We start from the raw sequence: 27,353 nt of genomic DNA on the forward strand, positions 1-27,353 counted from the left end.
TAGTTTTACACTGAAAATAAATTACAGAACAATAAATAAATAAAAATAAGAATAAATAAAAAAATAACATTTGTCTAATGTAAATCTAAGATATTAGCCAAGTGTTTCCCTTTTAAAGAGAACAAATGTAGTCAAAGGCTGCTGACCCTCTGCCTGAACGGCACTTTTGTTCAACTATATTATGAACTTGTTTGGTATTTTCCTTTTATATATATTTTTTTCTTTTTGGAGTAAAAATGTGTGTTCTCAAAGTATGAAGCTGACCGGTCAGTTCTTGTCACGTGACTCGTGGTGCGTTTGCGGCATTCTTTTAACTAGGTTCACCTGGAAAGTGTGAGCGCATCATGCCGTATGCACATAACTCATATGCGCACAAGAAAAGAGTAACAAACATGTGCGTGCAAAAGACGCGACATGTGAACGGCTCTTTATAGCTTCAGCCATAAACCAGTGTACAAGCTCAGAACAAACTAGTGCACAGTTGGTGTAACTTTTTGTTGCAGCAGTTTTGTTCCATACAGAAACAGTATTGATTAGCCTTTGATTAATCGTGACCAATTGAAGCACGGTTATTAGTAAAATCGGTTAATCGTTGCATACCTACCCAACACCCACATAGATAAGAATGACTTATAAATGTACACAACTATAAAAAAAAATTAAGACCAATTATGTTTTTCTTAATTTGCAGTAAAACTTTTGTTTTGTTGTAAAAACTTCAAAAGTTCTAAAAACTGTTTTAACTTGGGAGTTTAGTGGGATAACAAATATTTTTTAATCACAACATGAACACATTTATCTAAAAACTACTCTTTAAATTCCAATTTTATTTTGCAATTAAATAATGCTGTCAGAACAAAACAAATATTAGCGTTATTTTTCAGCTAAAGCTAACTTCTCCAAAACTGAACATGGTCACTTCAAGAATTTTGTAAACCCATAACCAATTGACAAAGAGTCTCCTAAAGGTTTGGAAACACTTGAGTTGAGTAAACTGGGTCATTAATCTTAGCTTCTTTTTCTTCTCCCTCCTCAGGCAACACAGAGAGATCAGGAGCGAGCAGAGCGCATCAAGGAGCGAGAGAAGAGGAGGAAGGAAATCCTTGAGGAAGAGGACAAAAAACGAAAAGAAAGAGAGCAAGAGAGAGCAAAAGGCCGTGACCGAGAGGGAGGAAACACGGCAGAAACAAGAGCAGGAGTTCCCAGACGTCCAACTGAAGGAGAGAGAGACCGAGCGAAGGGCGGAGAGAGAGAAAGAGGAAGAGAGGCGGACAAGAGGAAAGATGCGCACAGAGGCCAACGTGACTCCAAAACCACCACAGCAGCGGGCAACAGACGATCGCAGAGCCACAACAGCACCTCCAGAGACAGACGACACTGAGAGAGGATGGAAGATCAGAGTCGACAGGACCACCATTTCACACAGCAACACAAGTCTAAACACAAACTTCATTTATTCACCCTCATGTCATTACAAACCTGTATGAGCTTTATTTGAAGAACAACAGATTTGTTTTGATGAATGCTTTATACAACGCCAAACTGGACCCCTTTAACTGCGAATAATGTTTGATTATGCTTCACAGAACGGTCATAGATAGGGATAGTTCACATAAAACTAAAAATTGTCATCATTTACTCATCTTCCAAACCTGCTTGAGTTTCTTCTGTTTAACACATAGGAAGAATGTTGACTTCCATAGTCATTTTTAGGTCCGACTATAAATGTTAATGGCTGCTGGTTTCCAACATTCTTCAAAATATCTTATTTTGTGTTCACCAGAAGTTTAGTGGCAAGTTTTGACCTGCTTGAATGAGAGTAAATGAGGAAGTATTAGTTTTTGGAGTGAACTGACCCTTTAAATGGACATGAGGGTGAGTAAATGAGCGTTTCTAATCAAGTGAACAGTCCCTTTATCATTTAATTTAGTTTTAATAGTAGTAATGCACACCTTTAATCATTCAGCTCTGATTTAGATCAAAAACAAACTCTTCCCACGAATCTGACGTGAAACAGACCTAAAGCTAATGAAGGGACTGTTGAATGTCGTTTGTTTCTAGTCTAATGAAGTTGAACATGGATACGTGTTGATCTTTGCTAAAGCTCTCAAACACCAAAGTCAAGAGACTGAATATGAATCATATTTTCCTTCTCTCTACCCAGATCTGAATTTCTATATATAGTTTAACTAGTGCCACTTCATGCGAGTGGGTAGCTAATTCAGTGTGTAATTATGGGACTTGAAATAGTTTTTTTATATATATATTGTTTTCTTTGTATCGCTTGTATCCAGATTTGATTAATATATATATATTTCCTGATGTTAAATTCCCCAACCCGGGTGTTTTGGCCACTATTGTTCACAAACAGAAGCCAGTGTTGCTGTCGACGCTGATCTTGCTAAAGTTTTGTTTATTTTTCATAGTATCTGAGTTAATTAATATGACTACTGCGAAGAATCACACTGTAGATCCTCAGCTCATCTCCACCTCGTCTGTTCTCCACTCCCCCCCCCCCCCCCCCCCCCCTGGTCTTATGAAGTTGTTTACTGTTTATCTCTGTGAATCGGACAAAGAAAAACTTTAACCTTTATAGAGAAAAATAGCAAGAGGCCTTTTAAATATTATTTTAATGTTTTAGTTTTGAAGACCGATTGAAAGAAAAGAAAAAAGATTCTGTTTTTGGATTATTTTCTTTATGAATGTGCAGAATGTACAAATAATAATAAAAAAAACTGAAGGAAATTGAGTTGATGTTCTGTTTTTATTAGCTAGAAGTTCTTTAATAAATACAGAGAATAACAAGTGAATGTGTGAGGCTTGTGTATTTTTGTGTATATCTGCAGCTGCTTTCACATGCAGATTCAACTGCCCTACCAAAAAAAAAAAAATTAACTCCTAATGTCGCTAGTTAACACGCTCAATGCCCCCCCACCCATAAGTTCTAAAATATGAACCTCTACCAAATGGTTGATATGTCAGTTTATGGTAAAAGTACTGGATTTAATGCATATACTATGAAAATATGAAGTCCATTTTATTTAGAAACTATCAAAATAAAACATTTTTGAATACTAAATTGTCTGTATTTGTTGAAGTATGCCATACATTTATTTATTTTTTTAACATTAAAGCCAGAATCAAGTGTAGTAGTGCAACAGGAATTACGCTTTATTTATTTGTAAACCATTATTTCAAACAGTCATTCTTTAAATGACTTTGTCCTTATTTAAAACAGTCAAAATATGGTCAACCGTTTGGCAGAGTAAGCAGTTAAAGGGTTAAAATGATCCAGATGTTTACAACTGATTTTCCTTGTCCTAAAACAAATTAGCTACCTAGCAATTTATTCCTAGTTGTGCTCTTATGCATAAAAAGGTGTTTTTCAGTCTTTTAGGTGTCATGGACACCTATGTTTGATCATCAATCAATGTATTTGATGTAAAGATTAGGTTATTAATCATTTAAATGAATATTTTAAAAGGGTGGTCCACTACGATATCATATTTTAAACTTTAGTTGATGTGTAATGTTGCTGTGTGAACATAAACAACATCTCTGAATGTAATATGCTCAAAGTTCAATGCAAAGGGAGACAGGCTTTTACAAAGTTAGCTTAGCAAAGCCTACAGACTACAAAAATTACATCCGGGTTAGCGAGATCACAAACTTCAGGTTACGCGCACTTACCACGTGCATACACCCCACGCGGCGAACGGGCGTGGCCAGAGGCGCTGTAACATAATAGCAGAGAAATCTAAAATGCCAACTGCTGCTATTTAGACAGAGCTTGTTTTGTTTCTGTATTTGGGCTTCCAAAGGACACGACACAATGAGAGAAGTGCTTACAGTTTAATTTTAATTATGTTCAAGAGAATTATAATAAAAAAATATAGCATTTTGCATTTCACATCTAGGATTTGACAAAGAACAGCTTCCAGAATCTCTCCTCGTTCAGGGATGGATTCAGCTTAAAAACTCCTTCATCCAAAGAAGCTGTGGATTGAGAGCCACATCCTGTAAGTGTTTTTATTTGTTAAACTGTATCTATTACATGCACAGTTTCTAGCGTTAACAGTATGTTGTAGCGAGAACATAAACAATGATGTAAACAACAGGAAATGCTGTTTGGTACTGCTAACAATTTAGCCACAAATTCATATTTATCCGTCAAACCGCTGTAAACACCCACAGTCTTCACCAGCACTACAGTGTTTCTCTATGAGGCCGCTTCCCCTGCATTCTACATCTCAAATAACGAACTCACGAAAGATGTGTGAACTTTTTATGTTACTTACACTCGCTTATATTCTGAATATATGTGAAAGACACTTGTCAGATTTTATTTTAGAGAGCAGGCGTGAGGTTCAGCTGTGTCCTTTTCATTTTCTGTCTGATTCAGCTACTTTTTACACACCACAAAAGCAAGCGCTTGTAGGTGTATGTTCATGAAGTGGAGCCGATCTGCGAATCACAGCACATTATGTTAGTTGACAAATCAGAGCCTCTTGAGGGCGGTCCTTTCAGAGGAACTAGAAATAATGACAGTCATTTTCACATTAGCTGAGTAAGCATGAGCACACATTGCAGCTTATAAACACAACCAAGCCTTAAAAATAGTCTGGACCACCCCTTTAAATTGGTCTAAAACACTAAACGTTTATTTGGTTAAACATTTTTTTATAGTAATGATTACAAAGTTTTATTAATAAATTAAATTAATAGGGTTTATAGTCTTAAATGTTTTTTTATATTACTAATAAATAATATTAATAAATAATATTATACATTTAATAATCACTTACAACTATAAAATTTATTTGACATTTAAAAGTCTCATGAAGAGCTTTGAAATATGGATTTTTATTCAATGTTTGAAGTAATCTCAACCAAAACATGAAGAGAGAGTGGAACATAGTATAGACAGTTTCATCAGGAGTCTTGGTGAACTTCTACCGCTGCACAATAGAAAGCATCCTGATCAACTGCGTCACAGTCTGGTATGGAAGCTGCCCTGTTGCTGAGTGTAAGGCACTGCAGCGGGTGCTGAAAACTGCCCAGCGCATCACAAGGACCACACTGCCAGTTATTGAGGACAGAAGAAACACTGTCTGCGCAGAGCACGCAGTATTCTTAAGGACACCTCTCACCCTGCTCACATACTGTTTTCTCTCCTACCTTCCGGCAGGCGCTTTAGGCTCCCCCGGACAAAAAACCAGCAGACTGAGGAACAGCGTTTTCCCCAGAGCTGACTTCCTTTTGAACTCTGCCCCTCACTGACTCTTTTGCCCCTCCAATACACCCCCCCCCCCCACTCCTCTAACTTATACTCCTCACAATCACTGCACTATTTAACATTTGCACATTTAAAGTTTGCACATATTCATTGCACTGATTCACTTATTTGAACTGTACATACCCACAACACATGGACATTTGTAATTATGTTTATCTATCTGCACACTTCAGATTATTAATAGCGTCCTGTACATATATTCATTTATTGTAAATATGTTCATAGCTAATACACCTGTATATAATGTTCATAGTACATCCGTCTGTAAATATCACCATAGTTTTTCTATAACTGCACTTTATAACTTATACCTGTATCCTGCACTTGCAGCTATTGCACTGCTGGTTAGACCTAAACTGCATTTCGTTGCCTTGTACTTGAACATGTGTAATGACAATAAAGTTGAATAGTATAGGTCCTCCCCTTTAAAAAAACAGCCAATCGTGTTGTTTTATCACCGCTCTGCCAGTCGGTGATGTGAACAAAACCATTGATTATGGCTGTGCTATTATTTTTTTTTTTTGACAGATATTGTGATTGCAATTAGATTTGCGATTTCATTTTGTAGTCAAGCTCCAGCTCAATAATCTGTAAGCCGTGGCAACAATTCTGCGACAGCTCTTAAAAGTGACCTTTTTTTGTTTGATGTCTGTGACTTTGAAACCAAAATATTTCTATATTACAGATATCCTGTTTTTCTATTATATTAATTTGTCTATTAATGCTTCTGAAGCAGCAGACGCCATTATTCCACTTATCCGCGTCCTGTTTGTTTTCTTTTTTCCTCTATTGTGGGCGTTCCGCATAGTTCGGTTGCGCAATTCTGATTGGGCAGAACGAAAGTGTGCTCACTCAATTGGAAAGTAAGACTGTCATACAGATGACAGTCACGCATTTGCTCTGGGTGGGGGAAATTAAATAATACATATATATTTCATATCACAGCCTCTTGCGATTTAACTAATCGCAACGTTTCAAATTGCGACTGCGATTCGATTTCAATTATTTGCACAGCTCTACTTTTGATCCATTATTATGCGGGAGTGACAAAACTACAAGCTTTACACCTTTATTTCAGTTTTATATCTTCTAAACGCAAATGGTGTCATTGTTTTAGAGCACACAGCTTATATATATGGAAATGGTTTGGAGAAAATGCAGTAAAAGTCCCATGAAATTAAAACATATTTTATTTTAGATGTAAATGTCATGTAAATATTTACATCTAATAAAAACTATAATTTAATTTCATGGGACTTTTACTGCATTTTCTCCAAACCATTTCCATTGTCCCCATAGCACAGGTTTAAGATTAAAGAATGCAAATTTGTAACGCACACCTGGAAATGTGTGTGAATAATGTGTTTACGGTCAATAATTCAATGGGGAATATGAACAGGGTGTTTTAAATTCAGTCAGCCAGCCCCAGGGCCGCAGCGTTTAAGATCTGATTTCTTTCAAAAAAACAGCAATGTTCGCTGCCTGGCTGAGATACAATATAAAGTGGGTTTCAGATCAAGCAAGAAGCACTACATTAAATAATATTTTTCCACATCATGTCTTTAAAATATGGAAATTAATTTTACCCCAGTATTTTCAATGGAATTTCTGCGCTAGCCTGCTGCTAATGATGGTGCCTGCGTCTCTGTTTACGCTTTAACAACCAAATGAATGCTTAAGTCGATTTAATTGAATGTATTATAATTACATTACAACATTGATGCTGTTTAGGAATCTTACGAAATTGAAAATAGTCACAAATACCTTTCACCGGAAGTTCATCATTGACTAAAAAGCTTTAGCTCTGCATATAGCCCATTTTTTAATAAAAAACTTTTTCTTATGAAGAGCCAAAAAGCCAACTTGATTGAGGGTTGTGGGCCGAAGGTAAATTTAACAAACTTTGTTAAAGTTACTAAGGATCATTTCCTAATTTATTTAATAATATTAACAATAACAATAATATAATCTACTTTTTATATTAAAAACAAACAAATATATTAAATATATATTAAAAATAACAGAATGGAGTTCAACGAAGCACATGTTTTTGCCTTGATTTGGTCGACGTTTTCCAGATTTCTAGATTGCCTTCATTCCATTGAGTCACAGTCTTAATATTTAAAAAATCAGATTCATATACAACATTTAATTGAAACATTTGATTTCAGTTTGCTTTTTGTAGCGTAGTAATAAAACAAACAAAAAGAAGGTGGTGTTAAATTAGACATGACAATCTCTTCTCAGATGGGATGGTGGGCCAAATCAAAGGTTAACATGGGAAAACTTTGGCCCATGGGCCCTAGTTTGGGCATCTCTGGTCTAAATCAGGGGTGTGCAAACTCCATCCTGGAGAGTTTAGCTCCAACCCCAACCAAACACACCTGAACCAGCTAATCAAGCTCTTACTAGATATGCTAGAAATGTCCTGGCAGGTGTGTTGAAGCAAGTTGGAGCTAAACTTAGCAGGACAAAGGCCCTCCAGGACCGAGTTTGGACACCCCTGGTCTAAAGTGTTTGTGGATGAAAGAAGAAAAAAACACCACATTCATACACAGAGAGATTTATTAATTAAAACAGATACAGGAATGTTTTTAATCTTTTGCAATCACTTTATTTAAAAAAAATCTCTTAATAGGTAAACATGTTTAAGTGCAAAATCTTAGCTAGTGATATTAAATATAGAAAAATGTTAAGCAAAAAAAATAATAATAATCCCTTGTTTTTTTCCCTACAGCAAACAGTAGATACAGGAGTAAAACAGTGTTCTGTGATATTCCGACTCCCTCTAAACGAAACAAGCAGGCGACAATAATCTTAAACTTAAGATAATTTTTTTTTGTTCAGCAGGATTCAGTTGCTGCATTTCCCAGCCACTAGAGGGCGATATAGTCAATAGCGGATCTGGGATTTGCATTTGAAATGTACTTTGACCTCAAGTCTCAGAAAGGTATTTCCCCTCCTCTCGCTTTACATAAAGAAAGACGACCATTTACAGTGTGCATATGAGAGTATGAAGTAGGTGATGTTGGTCAGTTCAGTGTGTGTTGTGAGGGGGAAGGTTGTGTGTGACGCAAACCCTGCTCATGTGGCACGAGTGACAGAGCAGATGAGCATCCAGAGGGAAACACTGAGATCCAGGCTCATCCGAGAGCTGCTTTCCACACTCCTGGAGCAGAAGAGAGCGCATGTTATCTCCAGAACAAGCAAATGGTGAACCAAACCGCTTTCTAAGACACTTACCTCACAATGATAACACTCAAAGTGATAGTCTTTGTTCATCGACACCACCCTGAGGATCTCCTCACTGCCCTGAAACACACACGCAGACACGCGATTAAGATCATAATCCTCAGTTCACCTTTCATAAGCTTTTTTTGTTAGTAATTAATGAAAATAATTTAATAGGCGAGTGCATCATGAATACATTTAGCTAACTGTGTTTTTTATTCTTTTTCTGAATTTCTACGCTGAGCCCATCCACATTTTCCTATGTATATGAATAATAATGAGAATCTGTGGACAAGAAGCATTGAATTAAATTCCATTTCCCTTCGCCAAGTGTAATATATTTGAACATTTATTTTACCACAGTATTTTCAATGGAGTTTCTGCATTAGACTGCTGCTACTAAAGGCGCTAGCGTTTATGCAACATTTTAATTACATTACAACATTAATGCTGTAAACTAAACCTTATGACATTGAAAATGGTCATATTAAGCTTGCACCGGAAGTTTATTGTTGGCTAAAAACACTAGCTGTACATATACCGTTGTTGTCTATTGGAAGGAATGGTTCAACAGAGCCGCCATTTTAGTAGAGTAGCGCTCCTTTGAAATGTATATGGGATCAAGGTGCAGTGAAGGACTGGCCATCCGGAGTCATAGATATACACACACATCTATGATCGGGAGTTTACCTGGTGTTCAGTATGCAAATATTTTTTTAAATTACGAAAGTTATAATTTTCCATCACTTTTCTGTATCGATGGATGAGTGATCGCAGGGCATTGCTGACAAAGAGCATGTGTTTGTGTGCATGACAATCCCTCCCTGTTAAATTTGATCTAATCAGCGTCCTGAAACACACCCCCTCTCCTGCTATCACTTCTATATCTAACAGAGGGAGCGATTAGCTTGTGAATGAATCTCTGTTATGAACGACTCGTGTGAACTATCCATATCCCTGCGTTTCAATGTGCATATCCACCTTTCTGATCTAAATGGTATATAACATTTGTAATATTCAATCATTTAAGGTGGACAGTATGCACATTGAGACGCAGGCACTGTTATGTTTTCAGGCACCCTTATAAGATACTTAAAAAACAAGCCGTTACTTCATTTAGCTGACAATAATACAAGTTTCTGGCACCACAGCGTCTTGATATCATATTTCATGTACAATTTTTGCTGATTTTATTCAACAAAACTATCATAAGCCTAGAATTTAGAGCAAGTTGGTGCTACTTTGCCTAATGGTCAGTGCAGTAAGTGACCATATTATCATCAATAACGTGACTTGTTGACCACAAAGGTTCGTACAAAATCATAAAAAATGAAATCTTACCTATGAAAAGTTCTGCCTTTATGCTTTTTTTTTTTGCTCATTACTACACTCGTACGCAGAACTAAAGTTCTGCATCTTCAGATTGGTTTTGACTAGTGCGGTTGAATGACTTTTTTCCTGGGAGCGCTGTACAAATGTGGCGGCGCTATTGATGCATGCTCAGGGTCTGTAAGTGATATCTAGTGTATATACCTATGTGCATATACCCCATTATCGGAGTAATCTCCGTTAAAGTCCACATGAACTGGAAGTTGCAGAGACCTTTATTTCAGTATGTTATTGTACTTTATTTACTGCTCTGTACCCAAACACGGCACATTTCTTCAGCTACAGATATGGTGAAGGGATCATGCTCCAAATGAAAAAGCAAATGGTCAGACATTGATGGAATATTACCGAAATAACAATGTGCGCTAGCAAAATAAACACAGTCTTTACACAGTAAACTTTCAGTGAAAGTCTTTACTTAGGTTCAACAAATTTTCATGTTTTTCTTCACAGTTCAATCCAATTTTAAAAGAAAACTTATTGGAATTGATAAATTACTTTTAACTGATCATGAATAACACCAATAACTCAAAACAAGTTTATCTGCAGGAATATTATGGACTTCAATTGAATATTAGAGGTGTGGTGAAAAAATGCTTGAGAAATAGATTCTGAAAGTAATTTGTTAAACCTTAACATCTTTTTAAAAATTGATTCTTCGTCGATTCTGAGATTTTCAAAATGCAATAAATGAATAAATTCTGAGCGTAGTTTTTAACAGCCAATATCGCTGTATGCTTTCCAAACAGCCGTAATCTGCTTGCATCTAATTCCTTACACATACCACTTCAACCTAAAATAACCATTAATAAAGTTATTACTGTTTAACTACTGTTAAAAGGTAGTTCCAGCTACAATATTCCTCTGCAAAAACCATGTGTTTTAAATGTATTAACAGCTAGAAACCCAATAGTTACAAACTGTAGATTAACTAGGGAAGCAATTTACCTCAGCAGGTAATATGGGTTGTAAACAGGCAGCGCATTTGGGAGCAAATGTCCTGAGGAACACAAAGAGAAGATTCACATCAACAGCAGGTAAACACATATACTTGGATATGATCAGTGATATAGAATATAATAATATAGAATATAGAAACAGCAATGTGATAGCAACCAGGAGGACATTTAAATGTCTATGGCAGGGCTCTCAAACTCACAGCCCACAGGCCGCAGTTTGTGGCGCCCGCCTTAATTTGTAAGTTTATTGTTAGTGGGGCCTGCGAGTTTAAAGTGTTATACATATTACAGTTTTGTGTGTGGAGCTGAACAAACCCACCAATCACGGTTGGGTATATGGCTCTCGTGGGTGGGAGCCAATCATCTTTCTTGCATTTACAATCACTTTCATTGATTGGTGGTTATTGTTTCGCGGAGCGAGCAGAAAATAAAATCAAAGTGATGCGTACATGGCGGGATAAAATAAAAATAAGGAACTCAATGCAGCCTATAATGTAGTCATCTGCAGTCACACATTGACACCTGTCCATCGACAATAAGAGTCCCCCCCCGGTAACCTAAACTATTATAGTCGCATTGTTTTTTGTGAGTCATTTGCATGAACATTACATATATTTCTATATGATGTAAAAGTAGTCAAAAAATAGTTGGTTTCCTCCGGGTGCTCCGGTTTCGCCCACAGTCCAAACACATGCGGTACAGATGAATTGAGTAAGCTAAATTGGCCAAAGTGTATGTGTGTGTATGGATGGTTCCCAGTGATGGGTTGCAGCTGGAAGGGCATCCGTTGTGTAAAACATACGCTGGATAAGTTGGCAGTTCATTACGCTGTGGCGACCCCAGATTAATAAAGTGACTAAGCCAAAAAGAAAATGAATAAATGAATTACTGATTGATTGATTTTCTTATTCATTTTTAAATGTTTATTTTCATCTTATTTTCGTCTTCTCAAACCTCTTAATTTTTTTTTACATAAAATAAGATGAAAAAAATAAACAAAAGAATAACCACTAATACAATTAATTTCTTGTGGAAAACCTGATGCGGCCCAGCCTCACCCAGACTTTGCCTCCAGCGGCCCCCCATGTAATTTGATTTCGAGACCCCTGGTCTATGGGGATTAATAGCTTACTTGCATGGGTTTCAACTTTGATTTGATGCAAAAAATACACTAATTTATTTGATCAAAAACACAGATTTACTTTGAAATAGCAGTTTTCTGATTTAGAATAAGGCTCTGGATGAAATAAGAGACCACTAAAAAGTTGCTATTGGTCATCTGGATTTTGCTATTATGAAAATGTTATTATTTATGAGCACAACGTTCATTTTTGTTTATTTTATATACTACAAATAATGTCTTCAAAAGTTCAACAAGAATCCTATCATTTAGATAATTTATTTGCTGACAATAACAGTCAATACAAAATATTCCATATTTTCAGACCATATATATGGGATGTATGTGGCATGTAGCAGCCATCACTGCAGTCTTTAGTGTCACGAGATTGTTGTAGAAACAGTGAAACACTTCATTCAGAATTCTGAAATATGTTTTAAACATTTAAATGTGTTTACTCACACATTTGATTAATGTGATCCATGATTTAAATAAAATTATCAATTCCTTTCAAAACAAATATAAATCTTACTCTAGCTCACTTCTGAATGGCTCTGTCCATCTGACAAAGGCTACATACAAAATCACATACTTTACCATGCAGTTAAAACCACAGCAACAACAACAACAGTATGTAGGTGAAAAAAGTACCCGGATAATGTACTCTATGTGTTCAGAATCAGAAATAATGCATACAATGGATACTTCACTATCCCATATGGCCTTGCGAGAGACAACTGACACTGGTAGGTTTAGAGACAATAAATGATTCATTTAATGATAAATAATAATACCTACTCCAAATATTATGTGATTTCAAATGTGATGCAGTCAAAGTATTTAGAAAAGCATTATGTTTGGCTCTGTGTACATGTAATTTATCTCTTCTTCAATATGTGCAAGCATGACACAACGAGTTTAAAAATTTATCTTGTTTCCAGCCAGTTTTTGCTCTGCACATCAATATGAATATTTTATGTTACTATATAGAGATTGTGCCACTAAGCTGGTCTCAAATGTATATATGTTAAAGGAACTCCACTTTTTGGTGCTTTTTTGGCTCATTTTAAGTCACCTAGAATTAAAGTTTTACCATTTTTGAATTCTATTCACTTTCAGCATAGCATAGATCATTGTATCAGGTTACATCATTAGCATTTAGCTTAAATGACAAAACTGCTGTGGTTACATTGTGTAATAAGACTGAGTAAATAAAAAGTAACCACTTTCTAGATCGATATGGATAGGAACTATACTCTAATTTCGGCATAATAAGAATCGAGTAACTTTGCTGCTGTACCATGTCTACAGAAAGTCCACCGATAAGAGTCAAGCTTTAAATAGGAAAGTTATCAAATTTTTGGAGTGAGATGCTAATAGTCTAATCCATTTCAATTATTTATGCTAAGCTAAACCAAAAGTGGTCCCTCACCTGTTTATATTTTGGCCAAGTATAACTTCTATACCAATACTGCCACAATATTAATAAATATTGATATATTTAGCAACATTCAGGTCACAACTAAACATAAACAGCAACAAATCAAGCAGTTGTTAATGTTAAACTAACTAATAATGGTTAGTAGCACAGTTTACTCCACAGACCTGTTGTAGTCAGAGACGCAGTAGACGTTGTTGAGGTAGTCCACTGTGAAGGGCACACCATCTAAAGCCTTCGAGCAGACCGTACAGCGGAAACATCCTGGGTGATAAGAGTTCCCCAAAGCCTGCAGAATCTGACAAACACACAGAAACACAGAACTGTGAAGACTAGACCTTTACAGCCGTCAAACACTGACACTGTGCTCACACTGACCTGCTCCAAGATGAGGTGCCCACAAACACTGCACTTCTCTGCTGCCTCCTGGAAGCCTGAGAACTGGGATGAAAGCATTTGGAAAAATCACTGAATATTCATTTGATTAAAATTTATATTTAGAAAACTAAATATTTTTAGAACTACATATGAAACTGTGTACAATTTGTTTTTATAGCCATAATTAATGACAGCTATATGTAAATATTTCATATATGAAGAGTTCCAAAAAACCTTTAAGTGCCATCTAAGATTTTCCTCTAAAATTAGCTTTTTTCTCAGGCTTTTGTGTGTAACTTCAATAATTTTACTCTTATGGCAAAGAATATGTTATTTCCATTGCCTTTAAGGTGAAATAACAGACCATAAATATAGGAGGTTGAGAAACATTTCAGACAGCACTTAAAGGTTTGGCATCTGAACTAGGCATGGGACGATAACTGTTTTTAAGGTATACCACAGTTTGGAAAAGTTAAAGTTTTAAAACCGCCAAAATTGTCTGTTATACCGTTCCTACTGTATATGTAAGATTTTTTTTGTTTAGTATCTCCAGCAGAATAGATATCCAAAAATAGTGTTTTAAATTGTAAAGAAATCAATTTTTTTAAACTAATGAAGACGGCAGAAGTCAATGATTCATTTGAATTATTTAGCCTGACATGTTTACTGCTCCAATATATTTTATTCTGAAGAACATTTAAAATATTTTGAAGGAAGTAGTAGGTCATCCGGGTACATCTCGCATACTGTTTTTCAATCTCTATGAATTCGGACATACTACTCAGCTTGCATACTGTTTTTAGTGTACTATATAGCATGGAAGTATGTGATTTGGGACACAGCCATTGTGTTCAAAATGGAAAAAAAGTTCTTGTTTTTTTTTTTTATCTAGGCATTTAAAAATATATATATTTTAGAAGAATAATCACGATACCCATAAACCGTGGTGTTTTTATCAAAGGTTATCATACCTTTAAAATCTTATAGAAGCCCATGCCTACTATATAGTATGCAAGTATGCAATTTCGGACGCAGCCTTTGTGTTCAAATAAGAAAAAAAGGTGTTTTTTTACCCAGACATATAAAAAGAATGTAGTTTAGAGCAAGAATCACAATACTGTGAAACCGTAATATTTTTATCCAAGGTTATCATACCATTAGAATCTTATACCAGCCCATGCCTAATCTGAACTCTTCATATATGTAGTTATTAAAATATATAATACTTGAAAATGTACTAATGATAATATTACTTATATATTCAATTTTAATAACTCAATTGTAAAAAAAAAATCAGTTTGATTCTTTTCTTCCATTTTAAAAATGTTATAGTATATATTTGAATATAAATTCTATATAAAATACATTTTTAAAAATCCACATATTTTTTCTGTTCGCTTAATTTTTTTATTTTTTAAATACCAACAATTCTTCATTTTATAAATACTATATTGTTTATAAACATTTCTCATTTAATATTTAAAACCTTATTATTAGTATTCATTCATTTTCTTTTCGGTTTAGTTCCTTTATTAATCAGGGGTCGCCACAGCGAAGTGAACCACCAACTATTCCAATATATGTTTTAAGTAGCGGATGCCCTTCTAGCCGCAATCCAGCACTGGAAAACGCATACACACTTTTGCATTCGCACATACACTATGGCCAATTTAGCTTATTCAATTCACCTATAGCGCAAGTCTTTGGACTGTGGGGGGAAACTAGAGTAGCCGGAGGAAACCCATGCGAACACAGGAAGAACATACAAACTCAAAACAGAAATGCCGACTGACCTAGCTGCGGCTCGAGTCAGCGACCTTCTTGTTGCAAGGCAACAGTGCTACCCACTGTGCCACCGTCTCCCATATTATTATTATTATTATTATTAATATGGGTAGAAAACACAGCTTTTTTAACATTCCAAATAACTTTAGTTTTTTTCTAAATAACATAACACAAGCAATAGTTATATGTTATAAATATATTATCCTCAAACTTTTAACACTGTCTAAAATCAACACAAAGTCAAAATGCAACACTTTTCAGCCAGAAGTCGTCCTTACCATGTAATCCTCCTTACAGTAAACAGAGCCATTGACATTGTAAAAGTCCTTGTTCCGGAGAGTTCGCCCTACAAGCAAAAACAAGACAGCAAAGCGATGTTAAAAACCCCACCAAGAGACATAATGACCCAAATTAAGAGATTGTGAAATACTAGGTTATGTGATCTAAGTCAGTGTTTCTCAACCACGTTCCTTGTGGACCATCAGCTCTGCATTTTCCATGTCTCCTTTAGCCAAACACGCCTGATTCAGATGATCAGCTCATAAGCAGAGACTGAAAGACCTGTAATGGGTGTGACAGAAAAAGGAGACATCCAAAACATGCAATGTTGGTGGTCCTCCGGGAACGTGGTTGAGAAACACTGATCTAAGCGTTACATTACTGAAACCACTCACCACAGGACACGCATGTGAAGCAGCGGGTGTGATACAGACTGTCCAGAGCCTGGCAAGCATTATCTGCTCCATACACGCCTTTACCACACTTCACACATGTACCTGAAAGCAAGAACACAGCAACAAACATAATCTGAGTACACTATAAACAGAAGCATCACAACACACACGCACATTCGGGTGGCTAACTAAGACAATGAGGTCACCGTTCAATCGTAGCAATTACACAAAACACGGTGGCAGAGCTGTCTGGACTTAAAAATACGTGTCTGCACCGCATGACTCGCGCATTCTTCCCTCATAACACCATCAGTGGGTTTGTTTCTTGTAGCAACACTACACACACACTGATAAATCTGACCGGAGTTTGACAACCCCTTCATTACTGAAGAAAAAAGGCTAATAGGCTGTTAGATACAGGTATTAGATATTGTGTCGGAGTGAGGTAATGTCTTAAACTTTACACAGGTGCTTTTCAGGGAGGTTTCCTTGTCGCAACAAAGCGCTCCACGCACAGAAGGCACAAACACACACCCAACCCTCACAATTGAGTGTGTGAGAGAGCCTTCCCTGAGGACTCAAATACCTGAGCTAAACAAGCACACGCCAGCACACGCTACTGCACGCTAACACACATGAACACACCCTCGCTCAAACTGTGGCTGGCCGAAAGCCGAGAGCACTTACACTCACACAGAGAGGAGAGAGAGAACCCTTCTCTTAACCAAGCCTCTGTCCTACTGTATTACTCACAGCTCTTTGGTATGACCAGCATATCACAGAGCCTGTAATTTGGGGTCATGCATAATCACTATGCTCACTCCAGGCAGATATTTTTGACATTGGAGTTTGTTCAGAATTCTATGTAGCCTTGGGTGGAGGGGTTTTATATATATGTGTGTGTGTGTATATATATATATATATATACACACACACACACACATTCACTCAGTGACTTGCGAGTTAGTTATTATGGTTAGTTAAAGAAAGAAGAAGGCTAGCTGAACCTGATGCTCTTTAGGTCTTCAGAGAACAGTTGCGTGTTTTAGCAGGTCTGACCACATCACATACATTCACGCTCTACCGCCACATTAGTCATGAACAAACAAGTCAAATAGGATGAGTTTGTGATCTCACCGAAGTACTCCTGTCTGTCCACTCCAGCCGCTGGTTCCTCCGGGGGTTTGCCTGGAGCTGCGGCGGGGGCTGGAGTTGATGTGGAGCTGGGTAGGATGGTGGCAGACACAGGCTGTTCTTTTAAAGTCAGACCCCCAAGTAATGCCTCTCCTTCCAGGGCAGCATCTCTCAATAGCAGGCGGGTGAGCTCCTGCTGGTAGCGGGTTCCTAGTAAGTCAGAGTGTCGTGCCCTTTCGCCCACACCATCACCCCTTGACCCCCGCTGGTCAATGGGACCCCAGTCTGGTTCTGCTGGGTGGAAGGTTACAGTATGTGTGCTCAGCGCAGGCGGATATGAGTGACGGCTGTCGCCCGACACACCTTCGAGACAGTCCCTCCAAACCTCAATAGGGGGCGCTCCTGTTTTCCCTGGTGCAGGGTATGTTTGACCCAAAGTTGTGCCGCTGAGTTGGGTCGACGAGAGTTGAAGCTGTTGAGCGGGCCCAGGTGTGTGCCGGTTGTCGTAGCCCAAACTGATCCCACTTGTCCGATTACTGCTGCACCGACTTCCCATAGGGCTCCCGCCACCGCCACCTCCTCCGCTAGCTGTGCTGCTGGCAAAGCTAGAGCGAGGGCTCGCCAACACAGACTCCTGTAAGCTGAACGAAGAGCAAGGGCTCAGCGCTGGCGCAGATGGGAAGAAGAACCCCCCTACACTACTGTCGTGGGTCCTCTGTGGTGGATGGGACAGGGAAGCGGGGCGTCCACTATCCCAGGGTTCGCCACCTGAGCTCAAACGCTTGTAGAAGAGAGCTTCCTGCAGGGACAAGCGTTTGTGCCGCTCCATCTCATGGAGGAAGCTGGGCTCCACCGCAGACAAGCGGGCTGCCGAGCTGTGTGTCGGGTATGGAGGGGGTACAGACGACAGAGGAGGAGGTTGGGCGAGAAGCTGCTGGCGACGAACGAGCTGCTGGAGCTCCAGCGAATAACGACGCTGCTTCAGGGCTGCACGGGAATTTGGGCTGTATGCCCCCTGTGGGTCACCTTCACCTCCTCGTCTCATCTGGTCACAGGTACCACGGCCCTCCACCGTATCAGGCAAGTAGCATGATACTCGCTGCTGGGGCGACCGGCGCCGCAGAGGAGCAAGAGTTGATGGATGATGTTCAATCCCAGGCCCACAATCCTCAGCCACCGGGACTGCTGTGTTATTCGGAGGTGCGATTCTCTGAGAAGTGCCCACCTTCCCAGGTCTTCCAGCTGACTGTCCACAGGCCTCAACGGAAGTGGAGAGGGGGAACTGAGATGTGCTCACAGGTGCGTTGATCTGTGGCACAATTCCATTATTGCCGTTATTGGTGTTGCTGTTGTTATTTGCGTTGACCAAGTCATTTTTCTTTTTGCTGAATTTGACGCTACCAGAGTCACTCAATTTGAGCTTTTGCTTCAGTTTGATGCCAAGTCGATCCATTGTTTGCTTTTAATAATATAAGCTCAACTACAATATATATAAAATATAAAGTATGAATTGAATTTCTTATAGATGCCACCTGAAAATTACTACAGTTTAAATAGTGTACTACATAAATACGCTGAAATACAGTGTGGACACAGGCCTCATTCAAGTGTTTCAACAGCAGATGAAATAACAGACCAAAAGATGTGTGACAACCAAAAACAAAGAATACAAATCCACGAAAACACATACAAAAACACTAACTGTTAAAAACTAATACTTTCTGAAGATCTACAAAAATAAATATGTAACTTTGAAGATAAATAAAAACACTATGGCATTTTCTGCAGGCTACATGTCGCACTATTTAGACTTGAAAACAAGCGGATTCACTCCAAGCTGTTTGCTTGTGGTGAACTTGCTGGACAGGAGGGTGAACGGGAGCATGTTCATCCATTTGTTTGCAGCTACTTGTGGCCTTGTCTTCAGCAGTGAGCAAACCAACGTGTGGAAACTACTGTGGGGCTTCAACGAGTCTTTAACACTCGTCCCAGAGTCGCGAAGAGCTGCTCCATTCAAACGACGAGTCCCCCAGTCTCATCCCCAGCACTGATCCACTGCCACTGTTGTCGGAAACACTGGCAAGTGTTTTAATTACCGCTTGGATCTTTCTCTCTGTAGAGTTACCTAGAAGGCGATGTGGGTTGATTAAAAAGGAGCAGGGTTTAAATCCTGAATAAACTCCAGCACGTCTTCCTTTGATTGAGCTGGAGTTGAACACACAGGTTATGGGACCCTCCACGGCCCCTTCCTGTCCCAACTAGCGGCTTTCAAAAAGCCAAGTTGAAAACGTTTCTCATTTACCGCGGATAAACGAGTCGCCCGTGTCCGCGAGCTCACCAGCGATTACTCCTCAGCAAAAAGTTACAAGGCAGATCAAAGCCTCCCGTTGTTCCGCAGGATCTCCACTTTGCCCGGTGCAGTTCGGAAGAAAATGACCATTATTCCCCAAAAGTGGAAGTCCTCAAAAGCGCGTAACAATAAAGCAGAAGCTGCAGCGAGTCGAAGGGAGGAAGTTCGCGTTTCGCTCAGCCCCACATATTCGCGTGGATAAACACGCACTGCGCACTCTACGCCGGAAAACTGCGCTAAAATGTTCAACGTACAGTTTCTTTCTTTCCAATTTTTTTCCCTTCCTCCCCCTTTCTTCTTCCTCTGTGGCTTTTTTCCCCGACCGGAACACCTTTCCCTCGGGCAGCGCGCATGAATAGCATCCCACTATTTCGTCACACAGACCAACTTCTGAAACAGACTGTGCCATTGGTTCAGCCTACTGTTTGGACTTACACATACAACCTTGACACAATCGCGCACATTTATCAGATTTGATAAAACATTTTGTTTGTCTAAAGGAGGCAGAAAGAGCTTCATTAATAAATAAACTACCAGCGGAAACACGTTTGTAAACAGTGAGATTTATTATTATTGTTTTTTTTTATTAAGGCTGTACTGCTCACTGATGCTGTATTTAATCAATAAAACATGCAACACAAACAGCAGTATTACGTTTTTTTATATTAAAAATAACTGATGTGTATGTGATATTTAATGTAATTCCAAAAGTGAAGTTTTTTATATTAATAGTTTAATTTTTATCTTCAGTAATTATGTTAATGATGCTGATTATTATATTAGATAAGCATATTAAAATAATTTCTGAAGGAGCACGTGTGACACTGAAGATGCTGAAAATTCAGTAGTAAAAATCAGGAATAAAGTGAATCTAAAATATTTATAGAAAATAGAACACAATGTTAGGCTACTATTGTTTATTTTGTTTATTTATTAGCATATTAGAATTTGTTAAGAGAAACATTAACCTCAGTGTTTGCAAACTTTTAAAAACGTTTTATAGTAATCTGTAAATAAAACAACAACCTTAAAACAAACTAAAATGTTGTCATATTGTTTTTCTTTTGTTTATATCACCATAATAAGTTTAATTGAACGTATTTGTGCCGACACGTGGCACACAACTCGAAAACTTGAAAGACATTTATTCGACTTGGAACAACGTTTAAATAAACAAAGCCCTGAGAACATGTAAATGATTCGCAGACCTCACATATTTTCTCTGTCATTTTTCCAACCCTAAGGCCTAATTGGTCGCGCCGTGCCTTTCGTCTGTGGAATGCGCGGAGGGATCTCTCCAAGTTCCCTGGGACGGCGTGAGTCGGCCGCGTGTGTGCTTTTCGCGAGCGCAACAATGTAACTGTTTTTTCTTTTCTTCCCTCGCGGAAAATGCCTCTCGCTGCTCCATAGTTACCGAGCGGCATAAATTCCGGTGACAACTGACCTGCTGTCGTATGGTTACTGTATTCAACCCCACAGAGACCCTAAAAGAGCCAGTGCTGTTCTTTTGTTTAAAACCTCGTTTTTTTCCCTACCCCGGAGCTCCCTCCTCCCCTTTTTGTCTGCAGCTTCTCCTGCGGTTTGTGGGAGCGCGCACGGGCTCGCGCGCTCTGGCGAGTGGGGACTTGTCCGTCCGGGAGCGCACGCGGGAATGTTTCAGCGCTTACTCAGCACTGCTCGAGCCCGAACACTCGAGGAATGAAGGGGATCGGCGGTGCTGAAAGACTATTTATTATTGAAGCGGAAGGTGTAAAGGCCCTTCGTCAGAGGCGCCTCTGTGTCGTGTTTTTACAAGATGTTGTTTTTTTCTCAAGACTTCCCCATGAGTGAGAAAACACATCAGTCTGTTTTATTTTGAATAAATGGAATGCATTTTCTATTCTAAAGGCAGTTCAAAATTCAGTTCTAAATATGACCAGGGAAATGTTTGTTTACGTATGAATTCTTCTACGTCGCAACACGTTTGTTTATTTTTAGTTTATCTTTTGTTTTGAGACTGAGTTGTGATTACAAGGGTTGAAAATAAACAAAGTGTAGTTTATTCAACAAGTGTGAATCAGACACGTCTGTGTGTGAGCACAGCATCATCTGCTGGAAGAAACGAGTCACGCTGTTTTAGGGCAGTGCAGAGTGTATTTTCTTTGTGCCTTTTGCTTGCCGTAGTTACTATAATCCAAAATGGCAGTAGCCTTGAGGACGGTCTGTGCTGCAGGTAAGGCATTGCGTTGGTCAAGATTTAGCTGGATTTTGTTATTTAATGATGACATGTTTTGTTGTAATATAGATTTATTTGTTTGAGTTTGGGATTAAATGTGAGCGCTAATTATTTAATTCAGCGTGCTAATTGATGTCGGCAATGTTACTTATCTGACAATGTCACAACTGATGAGTGATAAATATTTATTTTTCACATTTACAGTGTCGAGGCAGTCTGTACGCGCATTTTCATCGACGTGTGTGACACATGCAGGAATAAAGTGGAGATTGGAGTGAGTTTCCTCGAAGGATGCAAAGGAGAAATGGTTTAAAATTAAATCCACACAAACGTTTATAATGCTTCTAATAATTTAAAAATAAATGATTAATATGTGTTGAAAACTTGCTTGTATTAAAACAATCAAATTTAATTGTTTACATGCATTACTTTGTTAATGAATAGTTAACATCATAACGTATTCAGATCTGTTTTGACCAAGAAGAGATCCGTTATTAAAAACTTTGTTATGGAAGAAAAAATGAAGAAAAAAACTTAAAATATACATATTTGTGTTAAATATGCGTTAAGTTATATTACTTTATTACATTTAACTTAAATAGGTAAATATTTGGAAAGATATATTATTATGAAAGCAAAATAATTACATTTGCAATCAGTTTCAAGCACTTTATTCGAAATCTAAGCACTTTTCAAACCTTAACATTAACATCAAAATAGATTCAATTCAAATAAATTCGATTTCCGGAACACGTTAGCACCCCGCAGACAAGTGATTCTCCAACAAAGCATATATATATATATATATATATATATATATATATATATATATATATATATATATATATATAATGCCTAATTTTGCAAAACTTGTACCAAGAAATGGATGATTATGAGATAGGCTATCGTGCTGTTAACTTTAATTTGCGAACATAGGCGTCTGTTAAAATACATATAAGTCTAATATGCTGGGTGTGATCATGCATTTGTTATGGTATGAACAGTTATGGGGTGGTCAAATGTATATTTATATGATTTTTATGTCTTTATTTTTATTGTTATTATTTAAGACACAATAGTGTGAGATACTTTACAGCATTTAAAGAGCTGACCACCAGAAAGTTATTTTGTATAGATACATGATGTGTCACAGTGAAACTAAAATAGGTATAGTAATAAATACTTTTTACTTAAGGAAATATTTCAGGCCGTACTTATTTACTTTTACTTGAGTACTGTAAATGTCCGGGTACTTCAACTTTTACCGGAGTCATTTTAAACATGAGTATCTGTACTTTTACTGTATTTATTTTTTTTTTTTTTGTAGTTTAATTTTTTTAATTTTATTTTGAACTTTTATACCTCACACAACATGAAATTCACAATACAAAATCAACATTCAGGAATATAATGTAAACAAATTATAATAAAAATAATAGCCAAACAAAAATTATAACAAATATAAAGTAATACAATACAAAACCACAGACAGTCAAATTGACGACCCTTCAATTTTTCTTTTGAGAAACTCTCTTTTGAGTACAATGTGTGTACTTTTGCCATCTCTGACTACATGATACCATGATCCTGTTTTGTCTGTAGAAATGGTTTACCACGTGGTGGATCAGAGTACGGACCATTAACAGATCTACCTGACTGGTCATTTGCAGGTGAACATTGTTTTACAATTTGTTGATGAATAACAATACAGTGTTGGGCACAGATGTGCTGATTTCGTGAGTTTGATTGCATACATCAGTTGCAAGGGGTTAGTCAAAACATCCCATCACAGTTCATGTATGAATGTAAATATGAGTGCTGACGAAGTCACTTCATTGTGTTTCTTTTCATCTTGATTTTCAGATGGTAGGCCTGCACCACTGCTCAAAGGACAGATCCGCAGACAAAAGCAGCGAGAGGAGTTTGCTGTAAGACTTCTAAAGAGTTGTATATGTTTCCTTCTGATATTTAGCTTGAGAGAAATGTAGTATTTATAATTGTGTCCTGTTTAGAGAAGAGCCGTGTATCTCAATGCAGAGATGGATGAAGGGATGAAGCAGTGGCACGAAAGTAAAGAAGCAAAGAAACAGAAAGAAGAACATGTCAAATCCTTATTGCTGAAACCTAAAGGGAATTTGTTTAAACAAAAGAAGAAATAAAAATCCTTGGATGCAAAATAAACCTGTGTGTGATTTCTGTTAATGTAAAAGTAATAAGAATTTACTTCTATACTGGATGTGTTTTGTTGTTTTTAGTAGGAGGGCTGAATGTTATTTTAGGCAGGGTAAGAAAATTTAATACAGGTTTGCCCAAACTCGGGTAAAAAGTGCAAAGGTTAGTTCCAACCCCACTCAGACACACATGGGCTAGCTAATCAACTCTTACAAGGCTTTCTAGAAACATTCTTGCAGTTTGTTGGAGCTAAAACTAGCAGGACACTGGCCCTCCAGGACCGAGTTTGGTATATTGCTTTAATATTTCCAGGATGCTTGATTTGGGAAAAGCTGAAAAAAAACGAGGGTATAATTATAACTCTATGACCTGTCATAAACTTGAAAATGTTTAGACTAGATTGGACAAACTTTGGAGAAATTTGTTTCAACCACGTTTGTTACAGCCTGTAGTATTGTATACAAATTTACATATTGGGCATTTTAAAAGACATTTGATGACTATGTTCTGAATCGCACGTTCAAACTTTTGATAGAAATTGTGTAGACAAACATACTTTAGTGTATGCACTTCATTAAATATTGCACATTTTTTGTGGGTTCCTCGATTAATATGAAATTAAAAAGAACAGCAATTATTATTTAAATATTATCGTTTTAAAATACTAAGCCTTTGGTTGTAAATAATGATTAGTGTTAAATATGGTTCAGTGGTCATCTTTAATCAATATTTCCTAAAGTATTTATTTAAAAAACTATTTTACGGACCCTAAACTATTTAAAATGTAAAGTGTATTTTATGGGGAAGGGCCTTTATTTTACTAAAACTATAGCTTACAACACTAACAAAACCTGAAGAAGCGGCGTTAAACCATCGTGAAGCATTCCACACAGTGACATACTGTACTCCCCTACTCCACTAGGCTGCAGTGTTTCTCCATCTTTTAGGTTGATCTTCTGGCAGCCATTTTTCTGACCTTCATTCTCCTGGTCTGAAAAAAGTTCTGCAGACTGAATAATCTTCTTCTGCTTTCTCTTTCCCAGTTTGTATGTTATTATTTTTACCATTAGTGGTCGTCTGTTTTTGTTCTTGTTCAACAAAGATCTGCTGTGCTTTTATGATATGAATTCCGAGGTACAGACGGTCATCAATATGACCCTGCTGCCATACCATCTCCTGCCTGAGAAAGTAACTAAGGGTGTTGCTATAGCGACTCTATTTTATATTAGCCGCAAACTGCCATTTCCATTATTTTTAACCAGACAACTTCTTGAAAGTCAATCAGTATGGCTATGGAAATGTTATGGTAATCTTCCTCTGTAGCCTATCTATATCTAGTCCTCAGGTCTTCGGAATGGATATGTCTGGAGCTCACATGACTGTTTGTCACCGTCTGACTCGATATGTCTCTCTCTCTTTCACACACACCATCACAACACACACACAGGTCTTCCTGCTGATTTCAGCAGCTTCTCTCCATAATTATGGCTTCAGCTGCTGAACTGCAGATTTTTTCCTCTGGTGTTTTACTGGACCCTGGATCTGAGTCAACCATTTTGTCAGCACTATACCAGAGAGTTTTGTTTAAGCTGTAAGCTGACAAAAACAACAGAAACCCAAGATTTCTCTGACACCGCTGAATACCCCCAAGCCACAATAATGATTATGTTATGCTTTATAGAGTTTTATTGAAACAATATCCCCCTCTATTTCCTGCTCTGTGCAATTCATAAAATCCAATTGTTCAAGGCATCAAGACACAACTCAAGATGAGTTTTTATGTACTCAGCTTTTTCATACTGTTTGATTTTAACCAGCATATTTTTTTTCCCTTTGTTCATTTCCCCGCCTTTCTCTATCTCTCCCTCTCGGTTGCCCTCTCAAGTTGTTTTGGTTTTCCACAGAATGAGATCCAGATGTTTTTTTGAAGTGCAGAAGGAGAGAGAGAGAGAGAGAGAGAGAGAGAGAGAGAGAGAGAGCTGAAGACAGGAAAAGTAGGGGAAGGAAGAAAGATGAGGTGAGTGAGCCCCCCTTTAACATATATACATACAGGAAAAGAAAAAAGAAGGTGGAGAGTTGAAACATTGCCTTATTGAGCAAGCTTGTATGATGATGGCACATTGTGTAGGGGTTAGAGGTTTTTTATTTGTGTACTGGAGGAGTCTCTAACAGGATATGACAAAGCTGAGGTTAGATTATGAGTCTGGCCTGGAGGTTTGGATATATCAATACAATTGTTGCTTTGCATGTGTATGTGAGAGATCCGGACATTATACTTAATATAACTGATATTTACCTTGATTTTTCATTATTTTCTCTACTTTTTCATATTTTTTCTTTCACACATCCCATCTCTCACTTTTCATTGCATGTTCAAACATGATTTGTCTTTAGTAAGTCCATAAAACACTTTATTAGAGGACAAATAGTTAACATAAAAGAATTCAGACAATAATTAGTGAAATGTTTAATTATTGCTTTACTTTTGGTTCAGAGCTTAAGGAATTATGAACTGATGGAGGAAGGCATTTGGCCAGAGATCTCAAGCCTATCAAGGAGAATGTTATGATCAATAGTATCAAATGCAGCACTGAGGTCCAATAACACCAAGAGAGAAATGCAACCATGATCGGACGATAGGAGCAGGTCATTTGAGTGTTGTTTCTGTGCTATAAAATGCTCTACATCCAGATTGTAATTTTTCACAAATATTGTTTTTTGTTATGGGAGAAATATAGTTGAGTAAATATGACTTATTGTAGTTTCTTTAATAGATAAGGCAGGTTTGAAAAATGGCTATAATTTACTAATTCTATTGTATTAAGCTGTGTTTTTTTAATAAGAGTCGTAATGACGGCTTGTTGAAAAGTTTTAGGCACATATTCTAAAAGTAGGGATGTATTTAAAATGTTAAAAGCAGGTTCAGCAACTTCAGAAAACAATTGTTTAAATAATTTGGTTAGTAGTATAGGATCTAACATAGACGTTGTTGATTTGGAGGAATTTACCCAACTGAGCCTGGTTTTTCTTCAGTTTTTTTCTTCACTTTCATCAGTTGGTGAAGTTTGTTCCTCACCACTGTTTGCTTGGTTTGGGACTTGTGGAGCTGCACATTTTTGGATTCGCTCTTCAGTATTTGGACTTTCAGCAGTGACGTTTACATTATTACACTGGACTGAACTGAACTTCAACTCTGAAAGCTAGACTGACAC

General features: G+C 37.6%; 3 protein-coding genes across 3 annotated transcripts in view; 2 read left to right on the plus strand and 1 right to left on the minus strand.

Moving 5' to 3' along the window:
• The window catches only part of acin1b (apoptotic chromatin condensation inducer 1b), a 30,719-nt gene extending 27,974 nt beyond the window's left edge, over positions 1–2,745 (plus strand). The window contains exon 17 of the mRNA XM_056461295.1: positions 1,037–2,745. Coding sequence (XP_056317270.1) covers positions 1,037–1,381 — 345 coding nt within the window. The 3' untranslated portion in view covers positions 1,382–2,745. The remainder of the gene's footprint in view (positions 1–1,036) is intronic.
• A 5,121-nt stretch (positions 2,746–7,866) lies between these two features.
• Positions 7,867–20,189, minus strand: ajuba (ajuba LIM protein). The gene is made up of 8 exons (XM_056461296.1): positions 17,408–20,189; positions 16,271–16,372; positions 15,875–15,942; positions 13,812–13,874; positions 13,601–13,731; positions 10,865–10,916; positions 8,540–8,608; positions 7,867–8,465 (listed from the first exon to the last, which is right to left on the minus strand). The coding sequence occupies exons 1-8, from the start codon at positions 18,855–18,857 to the stop codon at positions 8,334–8,336; spliced, it is 2,067 nt and encodes a 688-aa protein (XP_056317271.1). The 5' UTR covers positions 18,858–20,189; the 3' UTR covers positions 7,867–8,333.
• Positions 20,190–21,114: 925 nt separating this feature from the next.
• Positions 21,115–24,150, plus strand: mrpl52 (mitochondrial ribosomal protein L52). The gene is made up of 5 exons (XM_056462801.1): positions 21,115–21,966; positions 22,174–22,243; positions 23,572–23,639; positions 23,833–23,897; positions 23,982–24,150. Exons 1-5 carry the CDS (start codon positions 21,933–21,935, stop codon positions 24,126–24,128), a joined length of 384 nt encoding a protein of 127 aa, XP_056318776.1. The 5' UTR covers positions 21,115–21,932; the 3' UTR covers positions 24,129–24,150.
• The last annotated feature ends 3,203 nt before the right edge of the window (positions 24,151–27,353 follow it).

Source organism: Danio aesculapii, chromosome 7 (genome assembly GCF_903798145.1).
Source record: "Danio aesculapii chromosome 7, fDanAes4.1, whole genome shotgun sequence".
In the NCBI taxonomy this organism is placed as follows: Eukaryota; Metazoa; Chordata; class Actinopteri; order Cypriniformes; family Danionidae; genus Danio; species Danio aesculapii.